Consider the following 26,659-nt stretch of genomic DNA (forward strand, 5'->3'; position numbering starts at 1 on the left):
GTACACTCTTAAAAAGGGTTCTTTGAGGGCTGGCATAAAAGGTTCCATAAAGAATGGTGTGTGTTTACGAGATGTGGGAGTATTATTTAAAGAACCTTTTAAAGATTTAAAAATCCATCACTCCACACCACACTCCTCACAGACAGTCACCCAGAGGAAACCCACGCAGACACAGGGAGAACACACCACACTCCTCACAGACAGTCACCTGGAGGAAACCCACACAGACACAGGGACAACACACCACACTCTTCACAGACAGTTACCCGGAGGAAACCCACGCAGACACAGAGAGAACAAACCACACTCCTCACAGACAGTCACCCGGAGGAAACCCACGCAGACACAGGGAGAACAAACCACACTCCTCACAGACAGTCACCCGGAGGAAACCCACGCAGACACAGGGAGAACACACCACACTCCTCACAGACAGTCACCCGGAGGAAACCCACGCAGACACAGGGAGAACACACCACACTCCTCACAGACAGTCACCTGGAGGAAACCCACACAGACACAGGGACAACACACCACACTCTTCACAGACAGTTACCCGGAGGAAACCCACGCAGACACAGAGAGAACAAACCACACTCCTCACAGACAGTCACCCGGAGGAAACCCACGCAGACACAGGGAGAACAAACCACACTCCTCACAGACAGTCACCCGGAGGAAACCCACGCAGACACAGGGACAACACACCACACTCTTCACAGACAGTTACCCGGAGGAAACCCACGCAGACACAGAGAGAACAAACCACACTCCTCACAGACAGTCACCCGGAGGAAACCCACGCAGACACAGGGAGAACAAACCACACTCCTCACAGACAGTCACCCGGAGGAAACCCACGCAGACACAGGGAGAACACACCACACTCCTCACAGACAGTCACCCGGAGGAAACCCACGCAGACACAGGGAGAACACACCACACTCCTCACAGACAGTCACCCGGAGGAAACCCACGCAGACACAGGGAGAACACACCACACTCCTCACAGACAGTCACCCGGAGCGGGACTCAAACCCACAATCTCCAGGACCCTGGAGCTGTGACAGAGACACTACCTGCTGCTCCACCAATACAGTATGAATACTATTTACAACATTTCATTCTGTAAGTTATTATTAGTAATCAAGAGATGATTTAAAGGTTATGTGGGGGGTCATATGCTATTTGTATATGTTTTTATGCATCTCCATCTGTAGAGTAGAGTTTTGAAGTGGAATGCTGTATTATAAATATATCTGAATAATTTAGGGATGAAGATGTAAATAATGTAAAGTGCTCAGCAAGTATCTCTTGCAGAGTATTACAAGGGAGTCTGTTTCCTGTTCTGAGAAGCCCTCAGACTAGACCCTGGTAAATTGCTGTGATAATTTGATGGTATTCAGCTACAAAACCATTTCTGAGGTCAGGGGCTGATGTTGGATGTTTAGTTTCAAACGTTAGGATCTGAAATCCCTCCCAGAAATACAGGATGGAGCTCCATTTCTTTTGAGAACTCTTCCACACACACACACACACACACACGCACATGCACACACACACACACACACACAAGCACACACACACATGCACACACACACGCAACACACACACAGACACACACAAACACACCAATACTGTTTCTGGTCCTGCTGGTTTTGTGGAATTGAAAAGGAACCTTATTACTATCTGATAAAGGCTCAAGAATCCTGGTCTAAGTCATTTCACATGTTGCAGTGTAATTTGCATGAACTTTCAGAACACACACACACACACACACACACACACCCTCCACCAGCACGCCCACACATTCACGGAGGCTGCATGTGCTTTCCCTCTGTAGACGTTGGCTGCTCTCACGCGTCACTCCATAAACCTGCTCCCTGATCACCTGGCGCAGGCGCTGCATGTGCGCGCAGGCTCGCAGGAAATTAACGCTCGCATGCAGCGCACCATCGCACTGCGCAGCGGAGACACACTCCGGCGACAGCACATCACCCCCTTCTCGCTCTCCTTTAGAGAGACACTACTGGAGCACAAGGTAGACAGAGAAAAAAAACCCATATAACCCCAAAACCCCACCATTCGGCTCTTCATCATTCACCTGTGTCATCTGTTACATGATCGACATCATCAATAACATCATCAATAGCATCATTAATAACATCCTTAATAACATCATCACTTACTTCATCAATGACATCATCACCATTATCAACATCACCTTCTTTCAGCATCGTTTTCATTAGCTCTACTCCATCTCTGCTGCTTCTGTCTCTCTTTCTTTCCCTCTCACTCTCTCTCTTTCTGTTTAGTTCTCTATTCTCCTCTTCATCTTGTCCATTTCTCTCTTTCTTTTTCTATTTTATTCATTTAATGTCATACTTTGCCTCTCTCACTCTCTTGTGAATCTCTCTCTCTCTTTCCCTCTCTCTCTGTCTCTCGCTCTCTCTCTCTCTCTCTCTCTCTCTCTCACTCTCTCTTTCCCTCTCTCTCTGTCTCTCGCTCTCTCTCTCTCTCTCTCTCTCTCTCTCACTCTCTCTTTCCCTCTCTCTCTGTCTCTCTTGCTCTCTCTCTCTCTCTCTGTCTCTCTCTCTCTCACTCTCTCTGTCTCTCGTGCTCTCTCTCTTTCTCTCTCTCACTCCCTCTCTGTCTCCCTCTCTCTCTCTCTGTCTCACTCTCTCTGTCTCTTTATGACATGTTGTTGTCATGAGTAAGCAAAAAGGGTGCTGTGATTTTTAGTACACACACACACACACACTGCGGTAACACATCAGTGTCTCATCGTTTTTTATTTTTATTTTTCTGTTTTTGTTTTTTAATAATGGAAGGACCGAGAACAGCTCTGAGACACTGAAATCTGACGATGAATCTGATGATCATTTGCCGAAATGATTGTTGATTTGTCGTCTTCACTAACTTCCGTAAAGAACAAATGTGTTTAGAGTGAATGGGGTCTCATTTTTAATGACATTACTCCTCGTGTAAGTCCAGCGGCTGTGCTAAAACACTGACAGGAAGGGGTTAAAACACTGACCTGGCTAACCTCAAACAGCAGTACTGCTCCTTCTGTTCTCAGGGAGTGTCTCCTCTGTTTACGTGCAGTTTTCTCTGCGATGTGATGGGGTTTTTTAACGTGCTGTTTTTGTCACTGGAGTACAGAGCACAGCACACATTTACTCACTTAAAGAGCATAAAGAGCTCTGGACTGAGACATTCACTGCAGTCTGTATTTTAGCCACAGCACCGCGGACTTTATGGGATCGTGGCGTTAGGGCCCTCTACCTGCCACCTGCCTCTGTTCATAAATAATGCACATTAGTGACTGGCACTGGCCATGACCTGACCACCCTCTTACTACTCGTGACCAATCAGCATCTGCCAAGTTAGTTTGCATTTTATATTTATACCATCTTCATTGTCACATCATCATCATCATAATCATCATCATCATCATCCTCAGTGTCCCCGCCGACCCTAGACCCTGACTGTGCTTAATTAGTTTGTTCTGCCTTTGCCTCCAAGCCCTGACATCACACATCCTCTCTTTAATCCACCAATCAGAGACAGAGAGAGTGAAGGAGGAGTTTTTGTGTGTGTGTGTGTGTGTGTGTGTCTGTGTGTGTGTGTCTGTGTCTGTGTGTGTGTGTGTGTGTGTGTATACTTTCTCATGTGTAGTGATGCCCACGAATAGGGTGTTTTGAAACATTGAGAATATACATGCTTCTATTTCTGAATGTGTGTGTGTGTGTGTGTGTGTACTTTCTCATACAGTACTCCCAGATGAGAGATGAAGTGTTTAAGTCTAATCTGGTGTGTGCCTTCATCGTGCTCCTCTTCATTACAGCAATACAGTGCCTACTGCCATCTACAAGGTAAGACACACACACACACACACACACACACACACAAGGCTTTGTACATTACAAGGCTCAAAGTCTGTGGACATCTGCTCATCCGAAAGGATAACATTGGCTGGCTCTCTATCATTACAGCGCTGTCCACAGCGGATGCAGGGTTCACTTGTTATCAGAGCTCTCTACAGTTTTTGGACATAAAGTGTTTAATAAACTACAGGCTTTAACCCTGGTTCTTTATGTTGGCCATGGTTCTGCAGGATGGTAACGATGGTAATCCAGTTCTCTGTGCTCATCCTGCTGCACTGCTGTCTGGTCGTCGTGACGACGGCAGAGGATTACAAGTGTCTGCCTCTGGTCCTGAGGAAGGCGTGTTGCTGGGTGAACGAGACTTATATGGCTCGCAATGTTGTCATCCTCCTGTCCATCCTCATCAACTTCCTGGCTGCCATTATTAATATTGTGAGTCTCTCTCTCTCTCTCTCTCTCTCTCTCTCTCTCTCTCTCTCTCTCTTGACACACACACACACACACACAGACAAACAATTATATTGAAAGTGATCATTTATTATTTTGACATTGCTATTTTGAGATGGTTTGTGCTCCAGAAACACTACTCAATGCCGCGCTGCCTCCTGAACCAGTTTGAGTTGTGATATTGCACATGTGCATGTTGCATAGAGCAGGCCGCCCACGTGGGGGATATATTTAGTGCAGAAGCTCTGACTCCAGGCCACCAGGTGTCAGTATAACAGGTAATGCTGGTCCCAAATATTGGGCTATTCAGATCATTTGAGATTCAGATATTTATTTTTTGAGGCTATTGCTAAATGCAGCACTACACTCCACTGGTATTCAGACTCGCCAGCACAAACGTCCTTGTACGAATGAAGCCAAACAGCCCACTGTTCTATTTGTCAGTTTTATATCTTGAATTAGAGCACCTCCACGAAGCTCTGGTTAACTCTGGTTACTCTGCTCTTAGTGACACTGTGTATACATGAGTTAGTGAAGCCCTACATTTTGGAGACCTCTCTGGTGGATATTACACATAATTACAATGTTTGGAAGATCATATTTTAGCTTGGTTGTGCTTTTGGATTATTCTCTTTTTTTCTGTCATTCACTCTCTCTCTTTCTCTCTCTCTCTCTCTCTCTCTCTCTCTCTCTCTCTCTCTCTCTCTCTCTCTCTCTCTCTCTCTCTCTCTCTCTCTAGTTGTGGTGTAACGTTGATAAATCGATTTGGGACGTGTTCAGGAACGGGACGTTTGATGCTTCAGCCACTATCCCTGGCTGCCTCTACCCAGAGGTCGGTTCTTAGGTGATTTCTGTCCTAAAAAAAAAAAAAAAAAAGAATATTAACCAATAATATCAGTGCATTATTTCCCTCCCTTTTATTTGTTCAAAATCACAGCTCTTAATATAAGTCCAAAATCTTCTACACCCCTCTCATATTGAGGAACTCCATCTGCTTTAGCAGCACACACCGTGGACACTGTGTACATCATCTCTGTAGATCAACAACACATTAAACGGGACGCTGTGGAGCAGCCGGACATGATCCTGAGGTCGACATGCTCAGTGACCTCATGACTGAATGCCAACAAAGTGTCCAAAAATCTAGTGTAAAGCCTTCTCGGAAGAGTAGAGTAGAGACTGTTACTGCAATGAAACAGAACAAGCTCCTGATTAATGCCCTTCATTTTTAGGAAAAATGCTGGAGGAGCATCTAGTTGAGGTTGTGATTTAAATCTGAGGAGGTTCACAGATTCGCCTCTGAGCTCGTTGCTAGTAATGAACGTGTTTTTTATTCGGAATATTATCTTTATGTGATGTTTTTATGTGAAACATAACCTTGAAGTGAGCATAAAAAATGGAGTTTGACATAATAACCTTTCCTCAGAATTTACTTAATTTATGTAAAAAGAAAAGGTCACTGAGAAATGAAACCACACACACACACACACACACACACACACACACACACTTTCTAACGTTCCTTTCTTCTCTTAACAAATTAAAGACTGTGATATCTCAGAGCCGTGTTATTACTCAAGGCAAATTCTGCTTCTAGTGCTGCATTTTTTTTTTTTTTTTTTTTTTTTTTTTTTTTTTTAACATTTTTACATGTTGTTTAACATTTTAATGTTGTTCTTTTATTATTTTCTTTTTATTAAAGGCATGACTCTTATTTACGATTTGTAGTATTTTTTTTTATTTCTGGGTGTATTTTTAAAATTCTTCGGTTTATAACCTGTTTATAGAAGTGTGTGTTATTTGTAGTAGTTTTTAATCTTGGACGTGTTTGTTGTTCACACAGTTTTAATTTAAATGACATGTTTTTGTACACACCCTCTAGAGGATATTGCATTGTTCTTTCTGTGTACAGTAAAGTTTCCTATTATTCCTGCATTATCAGCTGTTTACTGGCATGTTGGGTTCTGCAGTGTTGTGTGTTTACAGGAGTGTGTGGGTTCTGCAGTGTTGTGTGTTTACAGGAGTGCATGGGTTCTGCAGTGTTGTGTGTTTACAGGAGTGTGTGTGTTCTGCAGTGTTGTGTGTTTACAGAAGTGTGTGGGTTCTGCAGTGTTGTGTGTTTACAGGAGTGGGTGGGTTCTGCAGTGTTGTGTGTTTACAGGAGTGGGTGGGTTCTGCAGTGTTGTGTGTTTACAGGAGTATGTGTGTTCTGCAGTGTTGTGTGTTTACAGGAGTGTGTGGGTTCTGCAGTGTTGTGTGTTCACAGGAGTGTGTGTGTTCTGCAGTGTTGTGTGTTCACAGGAGTGTGTGTGTTCTGCAGTGTTGTGTGTTTACAGAAGTGTGTGTGTTCTGCAGTGTTGTGTGTTTACAGGAGTATGTGTGTTCTGCAGTGTTGTGTGTTTACAGGAGTGTGTGGGTTCTGCAGTGTTGTGTGTTTACAGGAGTGTGTGTGTTCTGCAGTGTTGTGTGTTCACAGGAGTGTGTGTGTTCTGCAGTGTTGTGTGTTTACAGGAGTGGGTGGGTTCTGCAGTGTTGTGTATTTACAGGAGTATGTGTGTTCTGCAGTGTTGTGTGTTTACAGGAGTGTGTGGGTTCTGCAGTGTTGTGTGTTCACAGGAGTGTGTGGGTTCTGCAGTGTTGTGTGTTCACAGGAGTGTGTGTGTTCTGCAGTGTTGTGTGTTTACAGAAGTGTGTGTGTTCTGCAGTGTTGTGTGTTTACAGGAGTATGTGTGTTCTGCAGTGTTGTGTGTTTACAGGAGTGTGTGGGTTCTGCAGTGTTGTGTGTTTACAGGAGTGTGTGTGTTCTGCAGTGTTGTGTGTTCACAGGAGTGTGTGTGTTCTGCAGTGTTGTGTGTTTACAGGAGTGTGTGGGTTCTGCAGTGTTGTGTGTTTACAGGAGTGTGTGGGTTCTGCAGTGTTGTGTGTTTACAGGAGTGTGTGTTCTGCAGTGTTGTGTGTTTACAGGAGTATGTGTGTTCTGCAGTGTTGTGTGTTTACAGGAGTGTGTGGGTTCTGCAGTGTTGTGTGTTTACAGGAGTGTGTGTGTTCTGCAATGTTGTGTGTTTACAGGAGTGTGTGTGTTCTGCAGTGTTGTGTGTTTACAGGAGTGTGTGGGTTCTGCAGTCTTGTGTGTTTACAGGAGTTTGTGGGTTCTGCAGTGTTGTGTGTTTACAGGAGTGTGTGTTCTGCAGTGTTGTGTGTTTACAGGAGTGTGTGGGTTCTGCAGTGTTGTGTGTTTACAGGAGTGAGAGTTCTGCAGTGTTGTTTGTTTACAGGAGTGTGTGGGTTCTGCAGTGTTGTGTGTTTACAGGAGTGTGTGTTCTGCAGTGTTGTGTGTTTACAGGAGTGTGTGTGTTCTGCAGTGTTGTGTGTTTACAGGAGTGCAATGGCTCTGCAGTGTTGTGTGTTTACAGGAGTGCATGGGTTCTGCAGTGTTGTGTGTTTACAGGAGTGTGTGGGTTCTGCAGTGTTGTGTGTTTACAGGAGTGTGTGTTCTGCAGTGTTGTGTGTTTACAGGAGTGTGTGGGTTCTGCAGTGTTGTGTGTTTACAGGAGTGTGTGTTCTGCAGTGTTGTGTGTTTACAGGAGTGTGTGTGTTCTGCAGTGTTGTGTGTTTACAGGAGTGTGTATGTTCTGCAGTGTTGTGTGTTTACAGGAGTGTGTGTGTTCTGCAGTGTTGTGTGTTTACAGGAGTGTGTGGGTTCTGCAGTGTTGTGTGTTTACAGGAGTGTGTGGGTTCTGCAGTGTTGTGTGTTTACAGGAGTGTGTGGGTTCTGCAGTGTTGTGTGTTTACAGGAGTGTGTGTTCTGCAGTGTTGTGTGTTTACAGGAGTGTGTGTGTTCTGCAGTGTTTTGTTTGTTTACAGGAGGCTGTGTGTTCTGCAGTGTTGTGTGTTTACAGGAGTGTTTGGGTTCTGCAGTGTTGTGTGTTTACAGGAGTGTGTGTTCTGCAGTGTTGTGTGTTTACAGGAGTGTGTGTGTTCTGCAGTGTTGTGTGTTTACAGGAGTTTGTGGGTTCTATAGTGTTGTGTGTTTACAGGAGTGCATGGGTTCTGCAGTGTTGTGTGTTTACAGGAGTGCATGGGTTCTGCAGTGTTGTGTGTTTACAGGAGTGTGTGTGTTCTGCAGTGTTGTGTGTTTACAGGAGTGTGTGAGTTCTGCAGTGCTGTGTGTTTACAGGAGTGTGTGGGTTCTGCAGTGTTGTGTGTTTACAGGAGTGTGTGTGTTCTGCAGTGTTGTGTGTTTACAGGAGTGTGTGTGTTCTGCAGTGTTGTGTGTTTACAGGAGTGTGTGTTCTGCAGTGTTGTGTGTTTACAGGAGTGTGTGTGTTCTGCAGTGTTGTGTGTTTACAGGAGTATGTGAATTCTGCAGTGTTGTGTGTTTAAAGGAGTATGTGTGTTCTGCAGTGTTGTGTGTTTACAGAAGTGTGTGGGTTCTGCAGTGCTATGTGTTTACAGGAGTGTGTGGGTTCTATAGTGTTGTGTGTTTACAGGAGTGTGTGGGTTCTGCAGTGTTGTGTGTTTAAAGGAGTATGTGTGTTCTGCAGTGTTGTGTGTTTACAGGAGTGTGTGGGTTCTGCAGTGTTGTGTGTTTACAGGAGTGTGTGAGTTCTGCAGTGCTGTGTGTTTACAGGAGTGTGTGGGTTCTGCAGTGTTGTGTGTTTACAGGAGTGTGTGTTCTGCAGTGTTGTGTGTTTACAGGAGTGTGTGTGTTCTGCAGTGTTGTGTGTTTACAGGAATGTGTGAGTTCTGCAGTGTTGTGTGTTTACAGGAGTGTGTGTTCTGCAGTGTTGTGTGTTTACAGGAGTGTGTGTGTTCTGCAGTGTTGTGTGTTTACAGGAGTGTGTGGGTTCTGCAGTGTTGTGTGTTTACAGGAGTGTGTGAGTTCTGCAGTGCTGTGTGTTTACAGGAGTGTGTGGGTTCTGCAGTGTTGTGTGTTTACAGGAGTGTGTGTGTTCTGCAGAGTTGTGTGTTTACAGGAGTGTGTGTGTTCTGCAGTGTTGTGTGTTTACAGGAGTGTGTGGGTTCTGCAGTGTTGTGTGTTTACAGGAGTGTGTGGGTTCTGCAGTGTTGTGTGTTTACAGGAGTGTGTGAGTTCTGCAGTGCTGTGTGTTTACAGGAGTGTGTGGGTTCTGCAGTGCTGTGTGTTTACAGGAGTGTGTGGGTTCTGCAGTGTTGTATGTTTACAGGAGTGTGTGGGTTCTGCAGTGTTGTGTGTTTACAGGAGTGTGTGGGTTCTGCAGTGTTGTGTGTTTACAGGAGTGTGTGGGTTCTGCAGTGTTGTGTGTTTACAGGAGTGCGTGGGTTCTGCAGTGTTGTGTGTTTACAGGAGTGTGTGGGTTCTGCAGTGTTGTGTGTTTACAGGAGTGCGTGGGTTCTGCAGTGTTGTGTGTTTACAGGAGTGTGTGTTCTGCAGTGTTGTGTGTTTACAGGAGTGTGTGTGTTCTGCAGTGTTTTGTTTGTTTACAGGAGGCTGTGTGTTCTGCAGTGTTGTGTGTTTACAGGAGTGTGTGGGTTCTGCAGTGTTGTGTGTTCACAGGAGTGTGTGTTCTGCAGTGTTGTGTGTTTACAGGAGTGTGTGTGTTCTGCAGTGTTGTGTGTTTACAGGAGTGTGTGGGTTCTGCAGTGTTGTGTGTTTACAGGAGTGTGTGTGTTCTGCAGTGTTGTGTGTTTACAGGAGTGTGTGGGTTCTGCAGTGTTGTGTGTTTACAGGAGTGCATGGGTTCTGCAGTGTTGTGTGTTTACAGGAGTGTGTGTGTTCTGCAGTGCTGTGTGTTTACAGGAGTGTGTGGGTTCTGCAGTGTTGTGTGTTTACAGGAGTGTGTGGGTTCTGCAGTGTTGTGTGTTCACAGGAGTGTGTGTTCTGCAGTGTTGTGTGTTTACAGGAGTGTGTGTGTTCTGCAGTGTTGTGTGTTTACAGGAGTGTGTGGGTTCTGCAGTGTTGTGTGTTTACAGGAGTGTGTGTTTTCTGCAGTGTTGTGTGTTTACAGGAGTGTGTGGGTTCTGCAGTGTTGTGTGTTTACAGGAGTGCATGGGTTCTGCAGTGTTGTGTGTTTACAGGAGTGTGTGTGTTCTGCAGTGCTGTGTGTTTACAGGAGTGTGTGGGTTCTGCAGTGTTGTGTGTTTACAGGAGTGTGTGGGTTCTGCAGTGCTGTGTGTTTACAGGAGTGTGTGGGTTCTGCAGTGTTGTGTGTTTACAGGAGTGTGTGGGTTCTGCAGTGTTGTGTGTTTACAGGAGTTTGTGGGTTCTATAGTGTTGTGTGTTTACAGGAGTTTGTGGGTTCTATAGTGTTGTGTGTTTACAGGAGTGCATGGGTTCTGCAGTGTTGTGTGTTTACAGGAGTGTGTGTGTTCTGCAGTGCTGTGTGTTTACAGGAGTGTGTGGGTTCTGCAGTGTTGTGTGTTTACAGGAGTGTGTGGGTTCTGCAGTGCTGTGTGTTTACAGGAGTGTGTGTGTTCTGCAGTGCTGTGTGTTTACAGGAGTGTGTGGGTTCTGCAGTGTTGTGTGTTTACAGGAGTGCACGGATTCTGCAGTGCTGTGTGTTTACAGGAATGTGTGAGTTCTGTAGTGTTGTGTGTTTACAGGAGTATGTGGGTTCTGCAGTGTTGTGTGTTTACAGGAGTGTGTGTGTTCTGCAGTGTTGTGTGTTTACAGGAGTATGTGTGTTCTGCAGTGTTGTGTGTTTACAGGAGTGTGTGTGTTCTGCAGTGTTGTGTGTTTACAGGAGTGTGTGAGTTCTGCAGTGCTGTGTGTTTACAGGAGTGTGTGGGTTCTGCAGTGTTGTGTGTTTACAGGAGTGTGTGTGTTCTGCAGTGTTGTGTGTTTACAGGAGTGTGTGTGTTCTGCAGTGTTGTGTGTTTACAGGAATGTGTGAGTTCTGCAGTGTTGTGTGTTTACAGGAGTGTGTGTTCTGCAGTGTTGTGTGTTTACAGGAGTGTGTGAGTTCTGCAGTGTTGTGTGTTTAAAGGAGTGTGTGTGTTCTGCAGTGTTGTGTGTTTACAGGAGTGTGTGGGTTCTGCAGTGCTGTGTGTTTACAGGAGTGTGTGAGTTCTGCAGTGCTGTGTGTTTACAGGAGTGTGTGAGTTCTGCAGTGCTGTGTGTTTACAGGAGTGTGTGGGTTCTGCAGTGTTGTGTGTTTACAGGAGTGTGTGGGTTCTGCAGTGCTGTGTGTTTACAGGAGTGTGTTGGTTCTGCAGTGTTGTGTGTTTACAGGAGTGCGTGGAGTTGTGGCTCATTTCTGGACTGTTGCAGCTTCACAGGGTGTTTGTTTTTTGGTGTTTTTTTCTACAGTGTTTAGTGCTCGCAGCCATGTTTGTGTTTGTTCTGCAGAATGTTTTATTTGTTTATGTCAAAGTTTTTTTTTATATTTAAGGGTGAGTTTTTGGTTATTTTCCAATGTTTTATATCTGTGGATGTGTTTGTTATTTGTTTCTGAAGTGTTTAATTTTAATATTTGTGTCTATGGTTTCTTGAGTAGTTTGTTTGTTGATCATTTTGGAAGTGCTTTTCTGCAGTGTTCAGCGTTGATGAGAGTGTTTGTCGTATATATCCGCAGTATTTCGTGTTCACTGGCGTGCTGGCGATGGTGACCTGTGCTGTGTTTTTGCGTCTGAATTCCGTGCTGAAGCTAGTGATTCTGCTGATGATGATCGCTGTTTACTCGCTGCTCACGGAGGGGTTTTATCACTCGCTTTTCACTCGCTACGACTCAATCTCCAGCTACGACAACTTTGGCAACCACAGGTTTTTATCCTAACACCATATTACATTATTCTTCTCATTCCTTTTGGGTTATTTTATTGTCCGAATAAATATGAATAAACCTGAGTTCCTTTAAATACACTGATCAGCCATAATTTTAAAACCTCTTGCATTAATTCGTGCAAGACCCCCTTGTGCCACAGAAACAGCTTTGACCCCTAAAGCCATGAACTCCACAAGACCACGAAGGTGGGATCAAGATGTTTGCAGCAGATCCTTTAAGTCCAGTGCGTTGAGAAGTGGAGCCAATGTGGAGCAGACTTCCTGCAGCACATCCACAGATGTATGATAGGATTTAAATCTAGAGTAGTTGAGGGTCAAGGTGACACCTGCAGCTCTTTGTCATGATCCTCACACTATTCCTAGACTATTTTTCCAGTGCTATTAGGGAATACCAGTGAGATGAATGGGGTATAATTGGTCGGCAGCAATGTTAACAGAGGTGCTACATGTCAAAGTAATATCCACATGAATTTCCAGCAGAACATTGCTCAGAAAACTACATCCACAAACAGATCATCATAGAACTATTTCTACCAACACACGTTGGTAGGTGGATTGGAGACTCAAAAGTGTCCGTAGGTGTGTGTGTGTGTGTGAGTGAATGTGTGAGTGTGTGTCACCCTGTGAAGGACTGGTGCCCCCTGCAGGGTGTGTTCCCGCCTTGCACCCAGTGACTCCGGACCCACTGCGACCCTGAACTGAATAAGGGTTACAGACAATGAATGAATGAATTAACTTTCAATGGAAGACAATGTAATGTACTGAATGATTTTATTCAGAGAAATTTAAGAGTGTTTCTATTGGCCATTCATTATGAGATTTACACACATTATGAAGGACAGCTGCTGTGTTCAAATGATGTAGTAATTAAACATCCACACACATAGAGACACATGTTTTTCTTTGACAGCGATGATATCCCACCCCTCGACAAGGCCACTGTAAACAGATAATCAGTGTCAGTAACTTGCAGTGGTTTTAATCTTGTGGCTGATCCATGTATGTATTGTGATGTTCATCGTCCTTATATATATATATATATAAATATATATAGTATAGGTATAAAATGTGTGTGTGTGTGTGTGTGTAATAAACCTGGCTAATGACTTTCTTATGCCCTGTTGCTGCGGTGACAGCGAAAGCTTCCTGGGAACCAAGAGAACATCTCTGCTTCTAATGGCAATGTTCCTGTTAGCAGTGTTCTATCACGGACAACAGGTGAGGACTCACACACACACACACACACACACACACTTTTATTCTCTCGCCCTTTTCTTTCTCTCTCATTCTCTCCCTCCTTATCTTTATAAGGTCATGTGTTACTAGGAAACATGGCTGGGCCATTGGCAATTTCATAAGGCCTTCTCAGGCAGTGTGTGTGTGTGTGTGTGTGTGTGTGTGTGTGTGTGTGTGTGACTGAAAGAGAAAGAGGCCAAATAGGAGGCTTTTTAAGTTCACTCTGTTGAATTGCTGTCTTTGATGCTGGAGATCAGTAGAAGACCTGCAGGGTAATGAAAAGGGAGAGAGAGAGAGAGAGAGAGAGAGAGAGAGAGAGAGAGAGAGATTTATGGAAAACAAGTAAGAAGAAAAGGTGGGTAGGCAGCAAAAGAGAGGGGTAGGGTTTTGGAGAGAGTGAGAGTGAGAGAAAGAGGGAGAGAGACTGAGAGTGAGAGAAAGAGGGAGAGAGACTGAGAGGGAGAGAAAGAGGGAGAGAGACTGAGAGTGAGAGAAAGAGGGAGAGAGACTGAGAGTGAGAGAAAGAGGGAGAGAGACTGAGAGTGAGAGAAAGAGGGAGAGAGACTGAGGGAGAGAAAAAGGGAGAGACGAGAGAGAAAGAGGGAGGGAGAAACACTGAGAGGGAGAGAAAGAGGGAGGGAGTGTGAGAGGGAGAGAAAGAGGGAGGGAGAGTGAGAGGGAGAGAAAGAGAGCAAACAGGTGGGTGTTTAAGAGCAGAATGACAGATTGTAAACTCAGTCTCTCTGTGTTCTCTGGAGTGTGATGGAGCTCCGTTAAATACCTTTGGGAGAAGTTGGAGTGGTGTGTATGATCCACAAGTAATTATCCCACATCAGTTCTTGACCCTGCTAGTGTTTATGTGGCTGAATGCCATCAAATGTATGTAATCCCTCCATGCATCCATGGAGCACATGATATTTCTCTCTCTCTGTCTCTCCGTGTCTCTCCTTCTCTCGGTTCAGTAGTTGTGGCACATTAGGGGAGACTCAGAGCAGGGCCCAAATAGCTGTAATAGACACAGGAAGAAAAACGGAGTGAAAGCTAATCCGGTAAAAAGGATTTAAATGATTTAATCCAATGAAAAATCGCTGTAAAGACTGAACTTTTGACCTTGGTCCTGAACCCAGAGCTAGAGGTCAGGGAATTTCCACTGAGGCTCGATATGAAGGACCCAGTTCCATCATCCCACGAAAGAGGTTAAAAGCATCTGAATAATTAAAGAAGGGCTGGGAATTAAAACAGCTTTTACTTTCAGAGGCTCACATCACTTCAGGGCTAAAAGCTAACATTCTACAGTGGCACTTTCAATAGCCCCTCCCACTTAGAGGCACTGTTCATGGTTTTAATCAAAAACCCTGTGCATAAAACTGTTTTGGGAACCCTGTTTTGTTTGGGGGCCTTGAATCTGTGCAAGGAACAATGAAATATACTGCCTCAGTCACAGGTCATGGAGTCCTCCATCCAGGGTAATGACCCAAATGGACGACTGCATCGGACACTTGGGTTCCATACAGAGCACCAATCCAAAAATTTGTTCACGTCTGTAGAACTAGCTAAAGCTGGGAGAGTATTTACCCTTTAAGGCCTGACAGTAAATATAACTGGTTTTATAGGTAGATGGTGATATGTAGCATAGCTTTTAGGACTTCCCTTATTTAAGCTGGAAGGGCTCTAATATTTAATCTCATCAAAATATCTCCTGAAATTTTTGAAAATGAAATAATTGAAGAAATGAAGTTGTGTTGTTTGTTATTTGACAATAGGATCTTTTACATGTTCCTCATCATCAAGCAGTCAGCCACTGATTAATTTCTGGTTCACTGAAAAAGCTGTTGTAATCCATTTTAATTGATTTTTCATGTATTTCGTGTATTTTTTTGTCAATTTTTTAGTTATGGATTAACGATACACTGAAATTAATTAGTCTGGAAGTGTCATACTGCAGGGTTGTGGTCTTGTGTAGATGATTTGTGTGTGTCCGTGTCCGTGTGTGTGTGTGTGTGTGTGCTTCTGAAAGACAGGGATAATGAGGGTCAGGCTTCAAGATGTGCTTTTAATTGTGGCTGTGCTTCTAATAATTACCCTGAAAACAGCCATGGCATTCACCCCTTACCCACACGGGCATATGCAAACAAACACACACACACAACACACACACACACACACACAAACGCACTGTGTCTTGCTCATTTAATTACTTCACAAAATTATCTTTCACACTGCATTCAATCTCATCTCACTCATGTTCACACACACACACACACACACACATTCTTCACAGCTTACACAGTGCCCAGTCTGTTAGTGGATTCGTTATCAATCTGGCAACATGAGCAATGTTAATCCTTTCCCTCGTTTAGCAGCTGTAATTATTTCTGGATTTTAAATATATGCAGATGAGTGTGCATTGATTGTTTTTTTTGGAGAGATGTTGTTAGTGCTGTGCTTGTGTGCATGCGCATGTGTGTGTGCACATACACGTGTGCGTTTGTGTGTGTGTGTCTGTCCATCTTGTGTTTGTGTGTTTACACTTGACTGGATCACATTTAGGAATGTTCCAGTGAAAAATCACATTTACAGAATTTGTCACTCCCTCCAGGCTTCATTAGTTCTCAAAGGAAAAGCTTTTTCTCATGTGTTGCTTGTTGGTGTCTCATTAACTTCCTATAGATGTCATAATGATTCTCCTAAAATTCTTCAGGAGAAAGAGCATGAGGCAGAAAGAAGAAATATATGTGCAGTAGGACATAAAACTAATGTCTGGAACTGCAGAGATATTAAGAAGACACTACAGAGATATTAAGGAGTCACTACAGAAGTATTAAGGAGACACTACAGAGATAGTGAGGAGACACTACAGAGATAGTGAGGAGACACTACAGAGATAGTGAGGAGACACTACAGAGATATTAAGGAGTCACTACAGAAGTATTAAAGAGACACTACAGAGATAGTGAGGAGACACTACAGAGATATTAAGGAGACACTACAGAGATAGTGAGGAGACACTACAGATATGTTAAGGAGACCATACAGAGATGGTAAGGAGACACTACAGAGATATTAAAGAGACACTACAGAGATAGTGAGGAGACACTACAGAGATATTAAGGAGACACTACAGAGATATTAAGGAGACACTACAGAGATAGAGAGGAGACACTACAGAGATAGTGAGGAGACACTACAGACATGGTAAGGAGACCATACAGAGATGGTAAGGAGACCCTACAGAGATATTAAAGAGACACTACAGAGATAGTGAGGAGGCACTACAGAGATATTAAGGAGACACTACAGAGATATTAAGGAGACACTACAGAGATAATGAGGAGACACTACATAGATATTAAGGAGACCATACAGAGATGGTAAGGAGACACTACAGAGATATTAAGGAGACACTACAGAGATAATGAGGAGACACTACATAGATATAAAGGAGACCATACAGAGATGGTAAGGAGACACTACAGAGATATTAAGGAGACACTAAAGAGATAGTGAGGAGACACTACAGAGATATTAAGGAGACACTACAGAGATAATGAGGAGACACTACAGATATATTAAGGAGACACTACAGAGATGGTAAGGAAACACTACAGAGATATTAAGGAGACATTACAAAGATATTAAGGAGACATTACAGAGATATTAAGGGGAGGGTTCAAATCCATATGATGCCTCACACTCCCATTAGAGCTCAATTGCCCTCTCTGCCTGTGTGGGTAGGATGGCCTACCTCTCCCCATCACTTCCCATGGTGATAACTGGCATGTCCTCTGTTATCTGATGTGTCTGATCTGGGCAGTTTGCATTCTCCTCTGTTGCTTTAATCTTTTCAGAGGCCTTTGCAACAGTTGGAAAACAAGGAAACCAAAAATAAGATCTATATATCTGTCTGAAGATTAGAAGAGTGGTCATACAGCTCGCTTTTCTCTGTGTGAATTAGTTTCTTCATGTTTTCTGTTGTGACGAAATGAGCCACTGTTTTTAAGGTGGTATTTAAGGTGGAAATGAGCTGGTGTACAAAACTATAAAAATGTAGTTTATTTGTGGTTTTGGTTTATCGCTTCATTAACTTTTACTGGTATTTTACATTGGCTGTTACTTTTATTATGGGCTGGCTGCAGTTGCTAGGTTACAGACGAACAAAGAAGAGTGATGTTTAATGAAACTGCTGTATATCTGAGAGTCACTCTGTCTATCACTGTTTCCATTTGCCCCTTTTAACATCTTTCTCTACCTCTTTGTGTCAGTCTTCTCATCTCTTCCTTTGTTTCTCTCCCTTTTCCTAACTCTTCATTTTTTCTGGTGTAAATTGTATTGAAAGGAGATATAATAAGTGGATAAGACATTTATCTCTTTTCTCCCTCCCCGTAGCTGGAGTACACGGCTCGTCTGGATTTCCTGTGGCGTGTTCAGGCTAAGGAAGAAATAAATGAAATGAGAGAATTACGAGAACACAATGAGAACATGCTCCGCAACATTTTGCCCAGCCACGTCGCTCGCCACTTCCTAGAGAAGGACCGAGACAATGAGGTGCACACACACACATACACACACACACACACACGTGTCTGTGAGTGTCTTGCTTGTGGTGGTGTGGGTATGAGAATCTGTGTGTGATGAGGTGTGTATCTGTGTGTGTGTGTGGTGAGGTTTGTGCAAATAAACACAAATACAAACCCCGATATTTAACACACACATTGTCCTCTGAGCCAGGAACAACCTCCACCTGCAGAACACAGGATTTAACACAGAATCAAGGACATCTCCCAAATATAAACAATTAGAGCATTCTCTAAAATCAAGATACAGCTTTCAAACTTCACTCCCATGTCTGGAATCACCGCTAAGAACTTCTTTGTCCCGTGTCAGCATTCTCATTATTATTTGGCATTCTGTGATTCTCACATATTTTTAATAAATAAATAAACTGTGGTCAAAATATGCTTGTGTGCTCGGGTTATACACATATTTCATTGTGGTGACAAAATGACCAGCAGAGAGCATTGCACAGTTCAAACAGAACAGACGCTGGATAAGGAATAAACCTTTGTTAGTGATGGTTTTTATGCTTTTATTGATATGAAGAAGAAACACATTTATTGATCCCTTGGGGAAATAAATGCTTCTTTGCATTTGATCCATCCGTGGCAGTGAACACACAAACACACATTAGAGAGCAATTCTTTACACACACTGGGGCAGCGAAGACACACACAAATTCAGCAGGGGGCCGCTGACCACCTCGGCGCTTGGGATGCAGTTTAGGGGTTAAGCGCCTTGCTCAAGGGCACTTCAGCTGTGAATTAATTTCTCTTGCTGGTCCTGGGAATTGAACCGGTGACCCTCAAGGACACTGCGGCCCCTGATACATCACGGGGGAGTAGATCATTGTTGGGGGGTAGCGTTCTGGCAGGTGTTATAATAATATTGTCAGACCAAGCAAGCTCCCCCTGGAGGAGCTACAGGTAACATCTACACAATAAGACATGTCTCTAAAAGAATTTGATGTGCATCAGGCCACAGCCCAGAAGAAAGAGGGAGTATCATTTAGGGATGTGTCAAATTAACATTCAATTCCCCCACAAAATCCTCCCTGGAGAAGCCACAGTTAAATGCATTAATGAGTAACATGTGAACACTTAGACGTTTGAAATTTTTGAGGCTTTACACCCCCCACCACAGTTAAATGCAGCACTGTTAACAGGACGGAAAAACAGCACAGCTACACCGTCATAAACCAGCACATGTTAGCACCACACCAGCAAAAACCTACAACCTGTTTATTTATTCTTTGACCTGGGATTTTATTGTTTAATCTGAAGACCAGGGCTGGGGTAGCTTCTCATAAAAGTAATCCATTACTTGTGCGGTGTCGTGTTTGTTTGTGAGTAGCGTGATATTTACAGACAAGGCTCTTGTTTATTTGCAAAGCTGTGGAACTAGATTCTCTCCATATGAGCGTCTCATAAGAGTGTGTAGTGAAGTGTGTGTGTGTTAGTGTCTGGCCCTGTCCCATTACTCAAATTTGCACCGTTGCAACCCTCGTGTGGCCTTACAGATGCAAGGCTGTAGGACGTCCTGTTGATTTAATATTCCCCAACAAAGGCGCTCATGAGTGTCCCATGGGACTTAATGTGCACCTCTTTCAAGTTCACATCAGACCACAAAAAAAAACCTTTTTAACTCTTTATTGGCCACTGTGCTGCACACAAAGGAATTTGTTCTCTGAATTTAACCCAATCCGTGCAGTGAAACACACATTTACACACACACTAGTGAACACTAGGGGGGAGTAAGCACATGCCAGGAGCAGTGGGCAGCCCTAGCCATGGCGCCCGGGGAGCAGGGGTTATGTGCCTTGCTCAATGGCACTTCTGTCATGACCTGCCGGCTCTGGGATTCGAACTGGCGACCTTCTGGTTACAGCCCAGTTCCCTGAATACAAACAGACAAAGGTTCTGCAGATGTACAGTCAACATCACGCTGCTCATCAGAAGAAAATCACATTTCACAATCACATTCGTTGACAGATGGATGGCTATTAGGACGACTAGAGCAGACAATGAAAGGCTCTTGAGACACAAATATGCCTCTACAATTAGATTCCTCAACAACTTTCTACACAATTCTTTCCAAGCGCTCAATCTTAAGTTGTGTTTAAGCAGTAGTGAGGTTTACAGTTGAAGGAATCCAGAGCAGAATGTGTCTGAGTTCTGTTATCAACACTGATGTGCCTTAAGCCCCTGTGCCTCCTTTAGCTCAGCCTTCAACAACCTCATCAACTGTACACTTCAGGGAACACCTTAGGGCTTGTAGAAAGAATTGGGACAGGGCATCTCTGTGTGGTGAGGTTTGTGTGTGTGTGTGTGTCTCTTGCTCTTTCTCTCATTTTGAGTTATTGTGAGAGCAACAATGCTCACAATACCACCCTTTTCAATACACACACACACACACTCACACACACAGAGAGAGAGAGAGAGAAAGAGCTCAGAAATGAAGGGTTTTAATCAGGAGTGTGTTCCTCTTTGCTGCAATAACCGTCTCTTCTTTTCTATAAAGGTGTTTGATCACATTAAAGGGCAGTTGCTGTGCAACCCGGTCTCACCCGGTCTTAAACAATCTCACATGGTCTCACCCAGTCTCACATGGTCTCAGACAGTCTCACCCTGTCTCACATATATTGGAGACTGCAATTCGTGACATAGTCGCATATTTCTGACATTTTATGAGACAATATCACAATCATAAGTGAATGGGTAATTACCATAAAAACACTATGGTAAAGCAAATAATGTCCTTTTCAGTATTAACCTTTTAATTAGTCAAAATAACATTAAGTGAAAGAAATGTTCTTGTTAGAGTTAAAGCTAAAGTAGGACACCAATAATAAACTTTGCTTATGAGAAATATTATAATAAAATATTTTATGCCTTTGTTGGAATGTTATGTAATTTGCATTATGCCTTTTTCTATGTTATGAGTAATGAGGCCTGTAATGAGGAAGAGTTTTTAGTGTTACTGTCGCATAGTGCTTTTATGGTAATTACCCATTCACTTACGATCGTGATATTGTCGTATAAAATGTCGGAAATATACGACTATGTCACGAATTGCAGTCTCCTATAAATGTGACTATATCACAAGGAAGTGTGAGGTCGTGTTGTGCTGTGAGGATGTGATGGCATTCTGACCCATAGTGAGGTCAGGTGCTGATGTTGGATGATTAGTTCTGATGACACACGTTACAGCTCATCCCAAAAGCATTAGACGGAGCTCCATCACCCCAGAGAACACAGTTCCGGTGTTTCACTGTCCAGTGTTGGGGAGGTTTATACTTCTCTAGCCCATGTTTGGCTTTGGGCAGGGTGACGTTAGGTACACGTGCAGCTGCTCTCTGCTTTTCTAAGGATATTATACCCTCTTGGACTGGGCTGTGTGATTAGTGAAGTGTGTGTGTGTGTGTGTGTGTGTGTGTGTGTGTGTGTGTGTGTGTGTGTGTGTGTGTGATTTACGTCAGTCTGCTGTTGTTAGTGGACTTAGTGGATGATTCAGCAGTAATGTCATAAAGGCAAAGAAATGTGATCTGAACCTCACTCACTCAAGCACACACATAAACACACACACACACACACACACACACACAAACCTGACCCAGTCGAACCACACTGTTGATCAAAGAAATTTAATTTATTAACTTTTATTTTTCTTTTAACAAAGTGTGTGTGTGTGTGTGTGTGTGTGTTTGTGTGTGTGTGTGTGTGAGTTGGGGTGGGGTGGGGTTGACTGATAATATATTGTGCCGAATCAGAGACATGTAATTTCTATAGTGGAGCAACACTGCCCTCTGGCAGTCAGTTGTGTTAAAGCAAAGCAAACATTCTGAGTCCAGTTGTTTTATGTTTTTATCACATTTTGTAGTTTTACTTATATGTTTTATTGCTATCCCAGTAAACAAGAAACCGTTCAAAATGGGTCTAAAAATAGTCTGTCCGTCAAGGACATATTTTAAACGTCAATGGACGTCCAAAATCCATCTTAATAAGTTAGTTAAGTGGTGACCAATCGATAACGTCGGTGGACGTCCAAAATACATCTGATAGTCGTCTTTTCAATGTCTGTGTTTGGACGTCTTTTCAACTTTCATTTTCAACCTTAAGAGAACGTTGATTAGACGGCAGTCATTACGTTATTTCAACGTTGAATCAACGGCTAAATGTTTACTGGGATATTTGTGTCAAATATTGTTTGCCGTGGTTTACATTTCGTGGACATCTTGGTAGACATTGGAACACCTCTATTTAATGACATACAGCCATGTAAACAGTAGTGAGGAACAGATTCATGATGAATACACTTTAAATGATGGAGGAGGATAGCTTCAAACACACTCCATACTACTACACGGAATCAATGCTTAACATCTCTCTCTCTCTCTCTCTTTCTCTCTCTCTGTGTAGGAGTTGTATTCTCAGTCGTATGATGCCGTCGGGGTGATGTTTGCCTCTATTCCTGGCTTTGCTGATTTTTATTCTCAGACTGAGATGAATAATCAGGGAGTCGAGTGTCTGCGGCTTCTCAACGAGATCATTGCCGACTTCGATGAGGTCTCTCTCTCTCTCTCTCTCTCACCCACTCACTCACTCACTCACACACACACACCAGTAATGATTACTGCCAAAGAAACTGTCATCAAAAATAAAGCCTGTATCCCTATTTCTCTTTTATTTCTTTTTTTTTTTTTGACATCTTTTGAAATGAAAAGTTATATGTTATATTATGTGATATATTCATAACAAATACAAATAGAAATGCTCAATTTTTTCTTATTTGAATATGTTATAATGTAAATATCCATTCATTCATTCATTTATTCATTCAGTTCAGGGTTGCGGTGAGTCTGAAACCTTCTCTGAATCACTGGGCGCAAGGCAGGAACACACCCACTCACTCACACTGTCTCTCTCTCTCTCACACACACACACACAGACACACACACACACACACACACACAGTCACAGGCTCACAATATTTGAGTGTGTGAGTTATGTATGTATCGATCGTGCCGCTTCTCCCTATTCAACATAAGGAAGATTAGGCCGTACCTAACTCAACATACAACACAGCTCCTTGTTCAGACGTTAGTAATCTCCCGTCTAGACTACTGCAACGCCCTCCTGACAGGTCTTCCGGCCTGTGCTGTGAGACCGCTACAGATGATCCAGAATGCTGCAGCACGCCTGGTCTTCAGCCAACCAAAAAGAGCACATGTCACGCCCCTATTAGTTGAGCTGCATTGGCTACCCTTAGCTGCTCGCATCAAATTCAAATCACTAATGATGGCCTTCAGAGTATTCACTGGTTCTGCTCCCATCTTCCTCAATAGACTCTTAAAACCATACGTTAGCGCCCGCCCTCTCTGTTCCTCAAAGGAGCGCCAACTAACACGGCCAACCCCCCGTACAGGTCAGTCGAGGCTGTTCTCATCTCTGGTACCACGCTGGTGGAAAGAGCTTCCAAGCTCCATCAGAGCAACAGAAACCCTCTCCGCATTCAAGAAATCCTTGAAAACCCAGCTCTTCTGAGAGTATCTCTTGCACTGAAAGTCTTTCTCTAATGCACTTATTACTTCCTGTGGCATATTGCACTCAATGTAAGGTCATTTGTATAAATCGTGCTGTAGTTCGAATGTTAGATCCTCTTTTGTAAGTCGCTTTGGATAAAAGCGTCTGCCAAATGCATAAATGTAAATGTATGTGTGTGTGTCTCATGCAGCCCTGTAAATCTTGTAAGGGTGTAAATTATAATGAGTTTTACTTCTTTCTCTGTGTTTCTCTTTTTTCTGCCCACACTGATCTCCACACAGTTACTGGGTGAAGAGCGTTTTCAGGACATTGAGAAGATTAAGACGATTGGGAGCACATATATGGCAGTGTCTGGTCTGTCACCAGAAAAACAGGTAGAATACACACACACACACACACACACACACTCACAGAGAGAGAGAGAGAGAGAGAGAGAGAGATTTACAGCTTACAGCTTATTTACAGTTATATTGACATATTGTTTCATTTTGGTCACATTTTGTGTGTGTGTGTGTGTGTGTGTGTAGCAGTGCGAGGATAAGTGGGGTCACCTGTGTGCTCTGGCTGATTTCGCCATCGCTCTGAATGAGAGCATCCAGGAAATCAACAAACACTCCTTCAACAATTTCCAGCTCCGAATTGGTGAGTTGAGGTTCTTTCTCGGGTGTGTTCCTCAGACTCTCTTCAGTTTCTTACAGTCAGTGTTTGCACAGAGAGTAAAACATGTTCAGATCTGTTCTGTGGGATCAGACTTTGTGTTTGTTGGGTACAGTGCTTTTCTACAGTGCTTTTTCCCTTTCTTGCCGCTTCTTGAATTTTCAGCTCTACTGTTGCAACACAAAAGCAAGGAATGTTAACTGTCAGAAAAAGAATAATTCAACACTTTGAACAGTTCTTCAGAGAATGTATTTTTGGTTGTATTTACAACAGAGAACCCAGGCAAAAACAACAAAACCTAGCCCTATACTAACTACTTTATGGACATTATACCAATACATAGTATTACAAATTACAATACAGTTATACATTGCCCTTCCTGGATCAGGGCCTTGTCGTGGCGGAAGGGCTTGTGTGGTCTCATGACATCCAGGGCTATGTCGTCGGGAGCTGTTAGCTCCCAGTAAGGTCTCCCATGGCAAACAGGTCTGGAGTGAAGATCCAGACAAACATGATCCAAAAGCATTCCTATGAGTACACACATTAAAATTCAGTGTACCCTGCCCGGGAAAGGGTTACCGGGACCTACCCCTGGAGCCAGGCCTGGGGGTAGTGTCCGACGGCGAGCGCCTGGTGGCTGGGCAGCCCACGTAACCCGGCCGGGCTCAGCCCGAAATGGCAACGTGGGAGGATCATGTAGGCTCACCACCCGCAAGATCCAGAGTAGGGGTGTGGTGCAATGCCCATCGGGCACAGAGCGGGGGCGGAGGGGCCCCTGGCGTCGTGGAACTTGTCAGCGGAAACTGGTTCTTGGTACGTGGAACATAACCTCTCTGGGGGGGAAAGAGCCAGAGCTGGTGCGTGAGGTTGAGAGATACCAGCTAGATATAGTTGGGCTCACCTCTACACACAGTGTAGGCTCTGGAACCAAACTCCTCGATAGGGGTTGGTCTCTCTCTTACTCAGGAGTTGCACAGGGTGAGAGGCGCCGGGCGGGTGTGGGGATATTCACAAGTCCCCGGCTGGCGCCTGTACGGCTGAAGTTTGTCCCAGTAAACGAGAGGGTCGCCTCAATGCGGCTCCGGCTTGCAGAGAGGAAAACTTTGACTGTTGTGTGTGCGTATGCACCGAACAGCAGCTCAGAGTATTCGGCCTTCTTGGAGGCAGTGAGTGGAGTTCTAGAGGGGATTCCATGCACTGACTCTGTTGTTTTGCTGGGGGACTTCAATGCTCACGTTGGCAATGACTGGGAAACCTGGAGAGGAGTGATTGGGAGGAACGGACTGCCTGATCTAAACCCGAGTGGTGTGATGTTGTTGGACTTCTGTGCTAGCCATGGTTTGTCCATAACGAACACCATGTTCGAACATAAGATTGCTCATAAGTGTACTTGGTACCAGAACACTCTACGCCAAAGGTCAATGATCGACTTTGTGGTTGTGTCTTCTGACCTGAGGCCGTATGTTTTGGACACTCGGGTAAAGAGAGGGGCTGAGCTGTCAACCGATCACCATCTGGTGGTGAGTTGGATCCGATGGCGGGGAAAGCTGCCGGACAGACCTGGTAAACCCAAACGTATTGTGAGGGTGTGCTGGGAAACGCTGGCAGATGACTCTGTCCGGATGGATTTCAACTCTCACCTCCGAGAGAACTTCTCACATGTTCCGGAGGAGGTAGGGGGAATGGAGTCTGAATGGACACTGTTCCGGACCTCCATCGTGGAAGCGGCTGCATGTAGCTGTGGTCAAAAGCTTGTCGGTGCCTGTTATGGCGGCAACCCAAGAACCCGTTGGTGGACACCAGGGGTGAGGGAAGCTGTCAAGCAGAAGAAGGAGGCTTTTCGAGATTGGCTAGCTCGGGGAACTTCCGATTCTGCGGATGGGTACCGGCAGGCGAAAAAGGCTGCAGCTGTGGCAGTTGCTGAAGCAAAATCCAGAGCATGGGAGGAGTTTGGAGAGGCCATGGAGAATGACTTCCGGGCGGCCTCAAAGAGGTTCTGGAAAACACTCCGACAGCTCAGGAGGGGGAGGGGGGACACTGTCCAAGCTGTGTTCAGCAAGGATGGTGAAACTCTGAACTCGACTGAGCGTATTGTTGGGCGTTGGAAGGAGCACTTTGAGGAACTCCTTAACCCGAGAGACATGCCTCCTGTACAGGAGGTAGGGCCAGAAGTGTCTGGGGGGTCAGATTCCATTTCCTTGGCTGAAGTCACTGAGGTGGTGAAAAAGCTTCGCAGTGGCAAAGCTCCAGGAGTGGATGAGATTCGCCCAGAGTTACTGAAGGCACTCGATACTGTGGGGCTGTCTTGGATGACACGTCTATACAATATCGCATGGACCTCGGGAACGGTGCCTTTGGATTGGCAAACCGGGGTGGTGGTTCCTATTTTCAAAAAAGGGGACCGGAGAAAGTGTGCCAATTATCGTGGCATTACACTTCTCAGCCTCCCGGGGAAAGTCTATGCCAAGGCGCTGGAAAGGAGAATCCGTCCGATAGTCGAACCTAGGATTTTGGAGGAACAATGCGGATTTCGTCCTGGCCGTGGAACTATGGACCAACTCTTTACTTTTGCA

The 26,659-nt window shown here is 44.3% G+C and overlaps 1 protein-coding gene across 2 annotated transcripts in view; it reads left to right on the forward strand.

Annotated features, from left to right (window-relative positions):
* Positions 1-26,659, forward strand: part of LOC136675388 (adenylate cyclase type 8-like) — a 64,690-nt gene that overhangs the window by 32,387 nt on the left and 5,644 nt on the right. The window contains exons 8-16 of one of the 2 annotated variants that reach the window (XM_066651896.1): positions 3,775-3,875; positions 4,118-4,319; positions 5,074-5,166; positions 11,888-12,075; positions 13,233-13,314; positions 17,719-17,877; positions 22,305-22,451; positions 23,711-23,803; positions 23,957-24,071. In XM_066651896.1, the coding sequence (XP_066507993.1) occupies positions 3,775-3,875; positions 4,118-4,319; positions 5,074-5,166; positions 11,888-12,075; positions 13,233-13,314; positions 17,719-17,877; positions 22,305-22,451; positions 23,711-23,803; positions 23,957-24,071 (1,180 nt within the window). The remainder of the gene's footprint in view (positions 1-3,774; positions 3,876-4,117; positions 4,320-5,073; positions 5,167-11,887; positions 12,076-13,232; positions 13,315-17,718; positions 17,878-22,304; positions 22,452-23,710; positions 23,804-23,956; positions 24,072-26,659) is intronic. The other variant, XM_066651897.1, reaches the window with a different exon arrangement.

This window comes from Hoplias malabaricus, chromosome X1 (assembly GCF_029633855.1).
Source record: "Hoplias malabaricus isolate fHopMal1 chromosome X1, fHopMal1.hap1, whole genome shotgun sequence".
Taxonomy (NCBI): Eukaryota; Metazoa; Chordata; class Actinopteri; order Characiformes; family Erythrinidae; genus Hoplias; species Hoplias malabaricus.